The 14,829-nt window shown below is 39.0% G+C and overlaps 1 protein-coding gene across 1 annotated transcript; it reads right to left on the reverse strand.

The window, feature by feature from the left end:
* Nucleotides 1-4,831: 4,831 nt before the first annotated feature.
* Nucleotides 4,832-13,052, reverse strand: LOC118270128 (uncharacterized). Its single transcript, XM_050698755.1, has 2 exons — nucleotides 11,498-13,052; nucleotides 4,832-4,878 (listed from the first exon to the last, which is right to left on the reverse strand). The coding sequence occupies exons 1-2, from the start codon at nucleotides 13,050-13,052 to the stop codon at nucleotides 4,832-4,834; spliced, it is 1,602 nt and encodes a 533-aa protein (XP_050554712.1).
* Between the last annotated feature and the right edge of the window lie 1,777 nt (nucleotides 13,053-14,829).

Genomic DNA, 14,829 nt, shown 5'->3' on the forward strand with positions numbered 1-14,829 from the left:
GGTAGTAGTGATTGGAACTGTTACCTCCTGAAAGGTGTTTCTTTAACACATTGATTGAGTACAGTACAGTTTTTAGTTTTCAGTTTATTTACTCTATACGTGTCACAATGTGACTTATTCCAAGTTATATGTACTTTCTAAGATTATTTATTTATCACTTATAAATAGTGAAGGAAAACAACGTGAGGAAACCTGAGCTTATAATTTCTAATTATGAGTTTGAAATCTCATTGAGCAAGCGTGGTGATTAATGTACAAACTTTCCTCGTGCGAGAAGAGGCCTTTGGTCACCAGTGGCTACTTATAGGGTGTTGATGTAATGTGTGTGAATATAGCATCATGCCTTTAAACAAGACTATTTTCCTGCATACCCGCCCGGGCACAAAAACCAAAAAATTACTTAGCAATTGCACTTCTACCATACAGCAAACGACGGATTCAACAACCAGCTGCTAACAGCACTAAGTTATCACCCTCCTATAACTTAAACTAATACATTGAAAGACTACTGTCAATCAGATCAGATCGGAGCACAAGTGAACTATCGGCAAGTTGCGAACTATTCACAGGAACAGCTTACGTAAACGTTCCGAAGATAAACATGCTCTCCGCGAAAGGTAAACTGAGATAGGAAGCAATCCGCTAAGTAACTGCTGGTAAAACGGATCGCAGCGACAGCCAACCGATATCTTTGAGTTAAGTATATTTAGCAAGAAAGTGTTGCTGTGCTAAGTGACGTACTAAGTATTTTGTTGGCTTAACTTATTACCTGGTGAAAAATTGCATATAAGTGTATTAAGTAAAATTCTCAAATTGTTTTTCTCAATTTTCACATTCAATTGTACTGTTTCACGGATTCCTGCGTGAACGACTCTTCGTGTAATGAGTTCTCCCGCCTTGGGTGAGTAGTGTCAGACTGACTAAAAACCACTCTGTTCCTTCCCTTGCTTTCGGCCGAAGCCCTAGTAACCTGTAACTTAACATCAAAATTTGTTGTTGCGAGTCTTTGTAGTATGTAAAAGATATATAGCGAGGTGGCACATTTAAAAAAATAAATAGCATTGATAGTAGATTTATAAAAAGATGTAAATAAAATAATAAACACAGTTACAGTACCATAATTACAAAAAAAAGAAAGAAATGTAATACACTCTCAAAAATAATACGAGAATATGTGAATACAAATAAATGTTAAAATATAATGTAGATTTTACATATTGGCTTCGCTACGAGCTTCGTTCTGATATACAGTGAAAATAAATAAAGCCAGCAGCAACATGTTTGGTTTCTATAAATTCCTGTGTTCTGTACCACCTGTATTCTGCGCAAATAAATCTTTTCTTTTTTTGCAAACGCGGAAAGAGAGGCGTTTATCCTCTTTCTTTCATTCATGTTTTTAGTGTGTAAACCTATTTTCGTATATGGATACAGAATATCTGCTGAAAATTCAACAGCATTCAGAAAAAAAGGTATTTCGTTTTCGTTTTATTATGCATTAGAAGTCATTTTCTATTGCCGTTGTCTCATGATCAGCAGCTAGTAGGTCAGGCAAAGTATAATTGTACTTTTGTTGATCTAATTGTTCTGAATCTTACATTTATCGCTCTCGTAAGTATTTCACGAGCACTTTTCATGTCCACACTTTTTTTTAGAGGGAAAAATCATCCAATTACTTCTCCCGCCTTGGGCGAGGCGAGAGGAGTGTCAGACTCTAAAAATCACTCGGTTCCTACTCCTTTTCGTACTGGAGCCCCAGTAACCTGCTAGGTAGTCCGCAGCTCCTGGTCGGTATTAATACTGGCTGGATGGCTCGTTAGGTGCGCGTGGATCACGATGTGCCAACCATCAACCAATTGAGTTGAAGTTTTGTGTCCAGGTTTAGTTTACGTGACCATAACTGCTTAGCTGCGTAAGCTTGTTTTAAAATAAAAATTTAAGTTTATTTCTGTGTGAGTGTCGAGCTTCCAGCACGTTGCGCAGTAGCCGATAGCTCAACTTAGTTACCTCAACCTATTTACAGTAAAATTGAATTGTATAAGCCCCATAAGTCTTTTGGGAATATGTACGAAGGAGGGTTGTTAAGTTATATGATTATTAATTTTAATAATTATAGTATGCACTAAATGACGTCAAGTGTTAGTACAGCTACATAAGTACACAGCGAATCATATAATACCAGTTTATCAAAGTCTCGCTTTGTACGATACTTCGTCACAATCGACGGTCAGTTTACACTGGTTTAGCATGTACAGCCAGTATCCAGTTTACGGCGACAGCTTCCGTCATAATTATTCAAACCTACCAACTTTTAATATTCTATTCATTAACATATTTTTATTATTTAACTGTTGTTGTTCGCAGTCGACCATAAACCAGATGTGGGTAGTTATAACTTCACTCAAACAAAACTACCCTCAAATATTTTCACTTTGAGTGTTTCTACGTCATAACTTTAGGTATCGTTAGTTATGTAAAATATATAGAAATAGTTCTTTATAGGAGTGAAGGAGATGGAAGATGTTTGCTATCTTTCTCTCTCTCTGTGGTTTTGAAGACTAGGTAAATATTATTCTTTGATAACCTTTCTCTATGATAGTATACGTAATATTGTGTATCTTTTCGTGTTTGTTGATGTTTTAAAGTGGTGTGTTAGTTCAGTGATAGTAAGAATTAGTGTTAACCATGAGGTTTGGTGGTTTGATTTCAGGTTAAGCTTTTTACAATCCTTGAATCCATTTGTAAGTCCAAAGTCAACTAATTTATTCTAATTAAAGCATAAATGGGTATCAATTATAGTCTGTCAGTGAAGCAAGGTATATTTTTTCCTTTTAAAAACGTTGTTCCCAGATTTTCTTCTGTTTCGTGGCTGCGTTTACAAATATACAAATTCATATAACCCAAGCAACAATAATGTGGATCAGGCAAAGAGTTACTCTGTGCGTTCGAACCTGGGACACATTGAGCAGTGTCTACTGCTCAATGTGTCCCAGGTTGGCCCAGTTGTCCCAGGCTGGGCGTCTGCCCAGCCACCGCGCCAACCGTACAGTTAAACAATGGAAATATAATCTGAATTGAACAATAAACATTAATTAAGAGATTAATAATTTTGTCATAATATGGCAAATAATTAACGCCCAGGTTAATTAATTCAATACTCATATTATAAAGGTAATATATTTTAATATATTGAAAACTAAGAGTTACAGCAGTAATAATAAAAATATCACACTTTATGTGAAATCGTTCATTATAAATTTAGTATCGATTATCTACATGAATTAATAAAATTGGAGTGTCTGTTTGTAATACTGAAATAACTGCTTTTTGCTACAGGCATATAAATATACGTGCGATACATACACCAAAATAATATTTTTTACAATTTTTATCTGTCTGTCTATTTGTTTGTTCCGGCTAATCTCTAGAATAGCTGGAGCGATTTTAACAAGTCTTTTATTGGTAGATAGCTGATATACTTAGGAGTAACATGGGCTAATTTTATTTTGAAGGTCACAAATTCCGTTATCCACGTGGGCGAAGCCGCGGCATCAGCTAGTAATCTATAAAAGTATATATATATTTTTTCAATGGTGTTATTGCATCTGTTTTCGGAGTGCTTATCAGTTTTAGTTTTATTTAATGTGTAAATAGTCCAATGAACCAGTGAATATCATTCATATAATATGATTTATTTCCGCGGTTTTTGTGTTTTCACTAATTCAATTATACATTCAATTTAATTAAATATCCATTGTTTAATTACATAAATAATAATATTTGTAATTAGCTTCATTTCATAATAATCTGTTAAATTGGTTTCGGTATTAATAAAACCACAGTCGGCGTAGCAGGTACTACGGCGTAGCATATTTCGTAGCACTGCGCTACGTTTTTCCTTCTATGCTACTGGTATGCACTTAAGTATTACCTTCGAGCTATTTGACTTTGCAACATATTTTTGATACAGAGATATAACAACTTAGACTATTAGTCGACACTTGACAGCGTAACTAAAATGTAATATCCCTTCCATCGTAAAATATCTCAGTTACAAACACAATTTCAAGTTTCACCATGGACTTTGGGATGTAGGACGGCTATGCATAATGTAATCCACCAATAGCAGCCAAGTCTCGCCGCTCGTCGACATCTCTGAAGGCGGCCGTTCATCATTTACGTGTCCCATATATTTCGGATGCATTTCTGCCAAAATTCGTTATTTTTAACGTTTACTTTCAGCAACGTTCTCGAAAGCTCTTTTATGTAAAGTGTATGCCGTTGAAGTATGAACGAAATGCATAGGGAAGCACTTTTGAGACCTCATGAACAGAACATTCTGTGGAGTTTTGTATGTTTCTGATGCGATACAGAGACTGTAAAAAGATTTTATGAAAGTAGCATTCCTTGCAGAGACAGAGATTGCGGAGTGCACACGTTTATGTTATGCTCTCGTGATTATTTTGTTACTCTAGTGTGTATGAAAGCACATATTACAGTATTACAGCAATGCTGCGATTACTCGGTCAAACATTGAAGTTGGACGTGACTGCGTTTACAAATATGATATTGTACATAGTTTTCTTTTGTATACATTTGACTAGTTACATAACATTACAGACGACGCGGCTATTCGTTCAGACTAATCGAAGTGTAACATCTAACAGTAAATGTGTTTGTATGTATAATACTGGCAACACGGTTCCGAGCAAAAGTAATAAATAAGGAAAAGTTTATACGTAACCTGGCATAAGGTCGAATACTTGAGTGTAAAACTTAGCTTTTACACCGCTGATTAACGAGCAGGGAAATCTAATTTAAAAGAGTAACGCTTTCAGCGCTGGTTTAGCGCGGCGGGTGGGCAGGCGGCAGCCGGGCACACTGCAAACAAACGTTAAACAATAAAGGCCTGGTATCGGAGTATCAGGGGCGTCGCTCCGAGTGCTGATGCCTGATACGGCTCGGACGGGGGCGTGTACCCAGCATTTACCATTTACGAAAGGCGGGCCGCCACGCTACAACTTTCCTGTTATCTTCGTGTCTACAAGTTTTCTTTTCAGCTAAAAAGGTTACTTTGTGGACTCGCAGAGGAAATTTTTAATTAGATCACGTACCTGCTTTTGTTAGTTTTTACGAAGCGGTAATACGATAGTGAGATTAACCTTGGAGGCTCGCTCGAGAGTTCGTGCCCGAAATAGAATGTCATAATGGTACTAAAGTAGCTTTGCCTTGTCTCTCTGCTTCGCTTGTTTTTTATTTCCAGATTATTACAATATAAGCCTTAATTAAATCTGGATAGGTAATGTACACCATTTAATATTAAATATTACGATTACTTATAGATTTCATTGTGTCACAGCAGGAATTTTGAGGTGGTTAATATTACTGGAACTAACGTGTATTTTCCTAATACAAAGATGATAAAAATAAAATCTAAGGCTCAGTTCGTATTAGCCTCGTGGCGTACAAGTGAAGCTAGATAACAAAATATTGAGGCTGTGTGCTCAGGAATGCGGGTAGACTTCAAGAGGTCATCGAGAATGCCGGCATCGGCTCGGAGGCACACGGTAGCACACTGCTGCATACTTGGCAATACGCCTCGCATAACTCCGATACAGCTCGATATTGTTTCATTATTTTATGAACTCCTGGTATTTTCAACAATTTGATTCACAACGTAATTGATTTTACTGAGTAATCTGAAGTGGATGTATTGAATTAGCTGGCAGACCGAAATGCCGAATTGTGGTTTGCACTAATCAGTTTTTGTTACTCGAAATGTAGTATCTAGTATGTTGTGGTTATGTGTGTTATTATAATGTTATGGTTTGGCTCATAATTTGTGTGAGTTGTCATAAATCTTTAATTATGAATGGAAAATAAACTTCCAATTTCCCGAACCTTATTAAAATAATCTTTTGTGTTAAGTAGAGGGTCTTACGTTGTCACCGGCCGTGGCCATCTGTCTCATATTAATGAGCTCAGCCCCATTGTCCCTCGATAGCAACGTGTTTAGAAGAATTTTACTAAAACAATTATATCAACTGCGAACACGCACCAGTTACTAATTTCATTATTAAGTAAGCTGTAAGTTGTTAGAAATAAAGTTATTGTAAATCTAACATATTATTTTTGTTTTACTTTACACACATGAGAGATCGTTTAAGAAATTTGGTCATGTGTGTGCGATGTTTGTTCGCAAGGTAAACTGTGGATTTATTTTAATAAGATTGGAAAGTTAGTAGAGTGAAGGAATTTAATTAAGCTGTTGCTAAGTTTCTTTTTGTAGTCAGATACTCGAGGACTGAAAAATGTATATGCAAATGATGTCGGAGTAGAACAGAAGGAAGTTGGGAAGTTGTTCGAGGTAATTTGATAAAGAGACGATTGTTTGTGTCTCTGTTTTTGTTTATATAAATAAATAGAACGCTCTATGTACTACGTACTTCCTCAACAACTTACAACAAGCAACAATTAATTAAAATACTTCAAATGATGTAGCGAACAAGACAAAGTTTCATATATTGAGGGTACGTACTATGTAGATAATTAAAACTTTAATTTTCTACTAGAGGGAGCTGTGAATGCTTGAGTTAACGCTAACATCATCATCTTTAAACTCTTACTTAGTGTAACAAGATTGTTAACTGCCGCACTCAGAGACATTTAATAATTACTTAAACTATTCCTTAGTAACGATTTTGTATCGAAAACAATTGCTAAAGACTGGGTTAATTAGCCATTAAATGACTCTGAGTACGGCAGTAAGACATTTTAATTAAGGTAAAATTGTAATTTCCTTACTAATTGTACACTGTAGTTATGTTTTAAAGGGAAGCGGCCCTTTAATTATCCGTAATGACGTATTCAACCAATATAATAAATACGTAATGATTCATATATTTAATTTGGTATCATTTGACGTCGCTGTGAACAACTAGAACAAAAAAATGTTAAAAAAAGAAACTGATTCCGTGGAAGTGGAACAACAAAGCGTTTAATAACAAAAAAGTTTTCGTAATTATGTCTGTGCGCACCTACCGCGTTAACTTTTAAATACATACCGTTATTCTTTGACGTTTGTTATTCCAATTTAACTTTACTGAAAGAACTCAGTTGTACAGTCAGCCACATTATTTTGTATGCAGATAAATACCAGTGACACATAAAAAGTTGTGTTAAACGGATTTAATGAACTTTATTCTACTGATCAAGCCCATAATGGTGATAGTTGTTGAAAAATATATTATAATATTGTATGGTCATCAAATTTAAGTGCGTGTACCAAAATCAGATCAATCTGTCCTAATGAAGGGGCAAAATTTCAGTCACTAAAAATATAAAATACCGTTTACAAATAAAAATTGACTCAGTACAGAGCAGTAGGTATACTGAATTGTATGCTTTTTAACAAAGCCATATCTTTAGTAATAGTAAATAAAAAAATCGTGCAATTAGTAGCCAACCAATGGTTAATGGCTCAAAACTGAAACAATCTTATTTTTTTTATCTATATACTAAATAACTCGCCTTACTGTACTTGTAGTGATGTACACCTTTATAATACAGGGTACAGCCAACAAAAGAGCAAAGTATGCAGGTCACAGCTAAAACTGGCTTTTACTATTATTGTGGGCATTGTATAGTGCAGTTGTTCAAAGGGTTTGAAAGTCCACTGCGAACATTTTGTTATGTAGTTTATGTACTGGACATGAAGTTGTCGTGTAAAGTCTAAGCTTGGCAGGACTCCGGTCAATAACTTCTAGTTGTAAAGAAATATTTACAAAGAAGTTGGTTTTAGATAGAAACACTAAAATCTTTAATTCATATTTTATTGGCGAAAGCGTACGCGATTTTAATTTAGTTTGATTTTTGTATCTGGATATATGTAATTATAAAACAGGATATTTTTTTTTCCTTTGACGGGTGAAGACGCCGTGCAAAGCTAGTTTTCAAAAAAATAGTAGACACTAGCAGAAGTTATGCTTATCACACTTAATTCTAGAACTGTTTGCATTGTTGGTGTACACAAAACTATTTTGTGGACTGTACGTGTTGACGGTTTCAGAGTCGGAGTAAAATAAACATAATTTAATTAAAATTCGTGATCGCTCGCTCAGCTCCGAGCGCCGAGCGCCGAGCGACGTGAGTCCTTTGTGTTGATATATTGTGATAAATCGTACTCCACTGCTTTTTGCCGAATGCTTTTTTCTGTTTGGGGAATTCATTTCGGATGGTTAATCTGCGATTGATGCTGTGTGTGGCTTAGGATTGATCGCAACACCACCATTACTCGTTCCAAAGTAATTGTACGACGATTGATGAATGTACTGACTTCACAGTGAAGCTCCCTTCCTACTGTTCATTTTGTAGGCAATCTTTTATCGTAACCTAAAATAACATTTTCAAGTAACAATAGCTTAGTCGACTGTGTAATCAGGGCGAGGTAAGTAAGGCGTTTCGTAATTACCGCACGTATACACGAATATAGAATATTTATAATTATGATTGCCATATCTATGTTGGCTACCGGCTTAACAATTACGGTGACTTAACGACTTAGGGTTGTTCCGCACTGGTACGCCGCTCACGTCGCGATGCCGCGCCGACTTCGCAATATGTGTAGTAATTACTTCGCCCTACTAAAATCATAACGATGCCGTAAACGACTTTCGAGATTTGCCCACCTGTGGGACTATAGTGTCGCCTTCCAAGTTATAATGGCTGCGCGTAACTTCTTATTGTATTGTAAACTGTATACGTGTTGATACCGCGGGTTTGTTTGTCGCGCAGTTTAAGATTCAATGTATTATGCATGTTATTATGAGCATACTTAAGAATACTTGTTAATTTTAGTTTCGTGATTAGGTATTTACAGAACGTACGGTACAAAATGTGTAGATTTTTACTGTGTGCAAATGAGTCAGATTGCATTTTTACACAAATTTTGAGTTTGTTTATTACACATCTATGAGTACCAACCCTATTCCCCCTTGTAACAAGAAGGCATTATCCTCTCAACATCATTGTGATCTTAACTAATTGAAGTGATTGCCAGATCGTGTACTATTGTGTGGCACTAGGCAAGTAGGCACTATTGTATGTGACTAGTGGTGCTGTAGTGTGCTACTATTGTCGTAGTGTCAGTGTGTGCATGTGTTAGTGCCCGATCAATCAGCTGCAGCTGTTCTAATTAGGAACTTGTTAATATTTGCCCTAATTTGATTAGATACCTAAACAATTAACCCACTACACATATACAATTGTAATGAAACAAAGTATAAAATTACTATATAGTTGCAGTCTTCATTAAAATATTATACATTTTCCATATATTTATTTAAAACACTCTAAAATTATATTTTTAAACATTACTTATAAAAATAAAAAACAAAATAACATTTAAAAATATAAAAATAGGAGCCAACCAGTAGCGGGAGCATGGTCCAAGCTACCGGTGGTTAGGGCTCCAAAGACAGAAACCTCCTCACAATACGTGCCGTTTCGAGGAGTACTGCCTTCTGCATCAGGCCCTTGATCCATCCGCCCAACCCCAGCCTTCTAAGGTGGTTGTCGAGGCTGTTGGGTATTAAACCGTTGGCCGACACGACTATCGGCACAACGATAGCCGAATCCACATTCCACATGTCGACAACCTCGTGAGCCAAATCAAGATATTTTATTTGTTTATCTTTTTCAGCTTTCACGAGGTTCTCGTCATGAGGGATGGTGATATCGATTATCATCGTGCGGCGCGCTTGTCGGTCTATCACCACTATATCAGGTTTGTTGGCTACAATGGTCCTGTCAGTGATGATAGATCGATCCCAGTACAACGTGATATGGCCGTTTTCGAGAACTGGATCGGGCGCATACTTGTAGTATGGAACCTCAAACTCAACAAGTTGGTAGTGCAAAGCAAGTTGCTGGTGGATAATCTTGGCCACCTGATTATGTCTATGCAAATATTCACCATTAGCCAAACGACCACAACCAGAAATTATATGTCTTATGGATTCACCAGGACTATGACATGCCCGACATATGTCAACGGTCCCATCCTTAATAATATATTTCCGGTAGTTATTCGTAAGGATAACTTCGTCCATAATTGCACAGACAAATCCTTCAGTTTCTCCAAAGAGATTACTGAATCGTAGCCAAGATACGGACGCCAGAAAATCTACACTGGGTCCATGAAGGGCCCGGAAGAAGCGTCCATGGAGCTCCTTGCTATGCCATACCTCCTTGCGGTCATTGACGCTTAGTACCACAGGTTTGCGCCAGTTCTCTTTTGCTAGAGATAGTGGAGTGAATCCATTGTCCACTGCTGCTACTTCTCGATGCATACCCTCGTTTACTTTCAGGAAATATTCCCTGAGGTTGCACACCTCACGGTTATGAAGGGTCTTAGCATTTAATAAGCCTCGACCCCCACACTTCCGCGGAATGTACAACCTCATGATCGATGAACGAGGGTGATGCATACGATTTGCAGTCAGCAGTGTTCGGACTCGCCTATCCAGAGTGTCAAGTTCAGTCTGAGTCCACTTGAGTATACCAAAAGAATACATTAGAACCGGCATGACCCAACCGTTATAGGCTCGCACCTTGTTTCCGCCTGATAATGAACTTTTCAGCACTTTATTCAGGCGGCCAAAGAAGCGTTCCCGTAACGATTGTTTCATGTCCGGTCCATTAATGCCTAATCCCTCTGACATACCCAGGTACTTGTAAGTATCATTTGCGGAGAGCGCTCTTAGTTTTGTGAAATCTGAGAGTTCTAGACCCTCAGATTCCACAATCCCTCCTCGCTTCACATGCATGACAGCACATTTATCTACTCCAAATTCCATTCTGATGGAACTACTAAATTTTTCAGTTATTTTCAGTAGTTCCATCAGTTGTTTGTTATTTGGAGCAAACAACTTGAGGTCATCCATGTAAAGCAAGTGGGATATGACTAGACCCCTTCTCCGCAAAGGATAGCCTAGCCCTGAAGCCTCTAATAAAGTACTGAGAGGATTCAAGGCCAAGCAGAACCATAGTGGGCTCAGACTGTCACCCTGGAATATTCCTCGCACTATCCTTACAGGTTCTTCACTCCCTTGGATTTGTCTACATCCCGGATAGCAAAGCACAGTACTCCATTGCCTCATACATGACTGCAAGAAGGCGCGTAGAGTTGCATCTATCTTATACAACTCCAGCACCCTCATGAGCCATGTATGCGGCACAGAGTCATATGCCTTTTTATAATCTATCCAGCATGTAGACAAATTCTTTCGGGACCGACGAACCTGTTGGCTTACAACCATATCAATGAGGAGTAGCTCCTTAGTTCCACGAGACCCCTTCCTACATCCATTTTGAGATACAGACATAATGGAATGTTTTTCAATATGTTTTGTTATTTTTGTTCTCAAAATAGATGTAAGAAGTTTATAGACCGTTGGTAAACATGTTATTGGTCTATAATTTTTGGGTTCAGTGGAACTACCTGATTTATGGAGCAGATGGGTAACGCCTGTTGTTAGAAATTGGGGCAACGGTCCAGCTTCTAAAGCTGCCTGGAATTGCGATGCTAAGCGAGAGTGTGAACTGGTGAACCATTTGAGCCAGAAGTTGTGCAGCCCGTCTGGCCCCGGTGATTTCCAATTTGGGACCGAACAGGCTGCACTGCTCACATCAGAGGAGGTGATTATCACCTCCTCCATCTCTGGCACAGTTTCACACCTTCGCTCAACATCACAGATCCAGTCATCCTCTGTGTGGCTAACAGGCACCGACCAGATGTTGCGCCAAAATGTGTTAGTGGCTTCATCATCCGGTCGCCGCCCATCAGTCACATCTTGGTTAGATCGTTCCCAATTTCTATATACCCACCTCTGATCTCTTTGGAACATGCGATTCTGAGTATATCGCTCAACTCGTTTTTTGTACCGCCTGATACGATTTGCCCATGCGTAGACTTTCTGCTTCAGGAAGTCGATGCGCTCTGTAACACGCGACATGTATTCATGAGGACTGGTTTCAGTCCCTACAAATGCACGTCTTACAAAGCGCATCACTCTAGGACGAGTATTGCCCTCCCTGAAGCAGGATAGTTTGCCGATAAGCACCCTGGCCTCACTGATACGACGCTCAATCCTGCACTGCCAGGCTGGTACTGCTGGTTTTGGTCGGACTGCTGCGTCAAGATTCGAGAATCTGACGTTAGCCACTCGACAAGCTGCTACCGCCCCACAGTACAGGATCGAGTGTGTATCATAGAGGTTTTCGCTACTTTCAAAATATGTTTTAAGTAGCGAATCCAGAGCGCTTACCAGCGCTCTATTTTTTCCACACATGGGCAAACGTGGCAGTTTTGGTTTTAAAGGAGCAAATCTATACTCACGAATCGCATCCTCCAAAGCACTCCTCAGTCGTTCATTGCACTGAGTACTTACTTGTTCAACCCTGTCGTCCTCCACTCCAGCGGCAGGAGTGGTCGGTATCACATTTTGTGACGCTATAGGTGTTTGTGCCACCTCTTGTGGTGGGGCGGGGACGACACGGTTGCGCAGTGCTTCTGAGCGCAGCCGATCAAGTGCAGCCTCGTCCAATCTACGATTGCGTTGGATGACCCGCACCTGATCCGAGAGTCGTTGAGCCGAGACGTTGACGGATGGCTCGAGTACCTGAAACATCGACAGCATCCTTTCACGGTACGCAGTGAGGTTGGTTCCTCCCTCCGTAGCACCGTAGTACGCGCGCATGACGTTCTCATTTATTGTTTGAGACCATTTCATGCGCCGCGCACAACCACCGGTAGCGGGGACCCGTCCCGAGGTCTGTTGACCCCTGGCTCCCAAGCCCGTCGGTGGCCGGCCTCTCCTCGGCCGACGTGCAGGTGGTGGCGACGTCGGTGGGGAGAAATATTCGTCGCTCGAGCTCGACGCAACTACTGTCACCGGAAGTTCTTCGTGGTTGGGTTCCGGTGACGGCGAGGCGGAGCTGAGCGACGAGTCCGGGGATGGTGGGTGTGCGTAACATCGTCTTGCTCGTGTCAACATTTTTCACTTTTCACTAGTATAATATAATATAATTATCAAAACGATTTTTGGCTTCTCCTGTCAGTGTCATGGTGTACATTTTTATTTCTTCTTAAATTTTAGATAATAGATTTTTATTGTAGAAGGTTTCTTATTGTAAAAGATTTCTTGATGATTTTGTTGATGATTTAATGTGAATATTGCTGTACAAATCGGCTTTAATAAAATATTATAAAAACAGTGTAAAATTTGTATGTTGACGTTTTTTAGTGTTGCAAGTTTTTTTTTTAAAAAAAAATATTATACTATTATTAGATTAGGTAAAAACTAATTAGCTTCTGCCAGCGGTTTCGCCGCGTCCTTGTGGGATAAGAAGTTGTATATGTGTTATTCCAGGCCCCTACCCCTATTCTAAATATCATCCCGATAATTTCAGCCGTTTTGACGTGATTGAGTAGCAAATATACAAACAAACCTACCAACTTTTGCATTTATATCTAATATTAGTAAGATAAATAAAATATTAGTAAGATGTGAAAGTTTTAATGTTTAAAAGTACTGTAAGAATTACATTTACAACACTATATCGATGCATATAAAGTATTCACATTGTAACGGGGATTGGCCCAATTTACACAAAAAATCTCTCACAAACACAAATTATTTTGAGTTTATAAAGTTTGGGCTCTTTCGCTGATAAAAAAAAACAACAAGTAGCTCTATAAAGTATTGATCAATGCCCATTCAAAAACTGATACTGATAAAACTACTGCTTATACTCGTAGTAAAAGGTTTCACATGAAAAAGCAGATAAATCAAAATGAAAATAATCTGTATCGGAGTCAAAGCGAGCCGTGTCCGACGCTGGCAGTATTGACACGTTCGATGACGATGTGATTCTTTGTCACAAACATCGACTCCTGGATATATCGTCCGATTTGTAAGAAAAAAACTACGAGTCGAGTGGATGAAAGAAGATTTTTGTGGGCGTCATGTATGTAGATATTTCAAGTACTAACTACACACACAAAGCCGTCAGATCCAACGGTCAGCTTCAATGCACAAAGCTAAAAGGTTCTGTAACTTTTGAACAAGTCTCCGATACAAGTTTTTGTCTCGGTACTTTCCGGGTAATTCTGAGTAACCAGTGAATCCCGTGCTGTTATTAGCTAGTAGCAAAGGTTTGATACAGCATAGAGCCCGAGTTTTATGCTGCATTTATGAGAATACTGTGAACGCATCTATCATTTTAGGATCGAAATATTTCGTAGATATTGCCCTAGTTTTAATCCAGAGCCTTTTAACTTTATAAAGCTTTGAAGATTTGCATCAATAAACTCTTTGGTCTCATCCCAAGTTTCAGCTCTAAGATTCTCTTCTCGCAGTGCTTAGTTAAATTCTCAGACATAGCTAAAATCTCGGTTTCAGTCTGTGAATTTCCGAGAGAGCTCCGGGTATGCGAGTTTATTTCATTTTACGGACACGGGCATTCGCGCTCCTTTAAAATTTGCAAGAAGGAATGTAAGCACCTCCAGGTATTCCACAGGTATTTCCGGGAGCGGTGCGCGGTGAAGTGAACTCGTCAGCTCGCGCCGTCGCCCACGTGCCACGTACGTAATCACCAAAATGAAATCTCTACTAAATTCAAATGTTCGTTTAAGACAATTGGGAATGTAACGGATTGGATCGGGAGCCGGTGTGCCGCGGCCGGCCCGTCGGCTGCCACGGGATGAATCTCCCATTTCCTGGCGGTATTGATCACGCAGTGTCACGTCGGTGCGTGCAGCCTGCCCTGCCG

Source organism: Spodoptera frugiperda, chromosome 15 (genome assembly GCF_023101765.2).
Source record: "Spodoptera frugiperda isolate SF20-4 chromosome 15, AGI-APGP_CSIRO_Sfru_2.0, whole genome shotgun sequence".
Lineage (NCBI taxonomy): Eukaryota > Metazoa > Arthropoda > Insecta > Lepidoptera > Noctuidae > Spodoptera > Spodoptera frugiperda.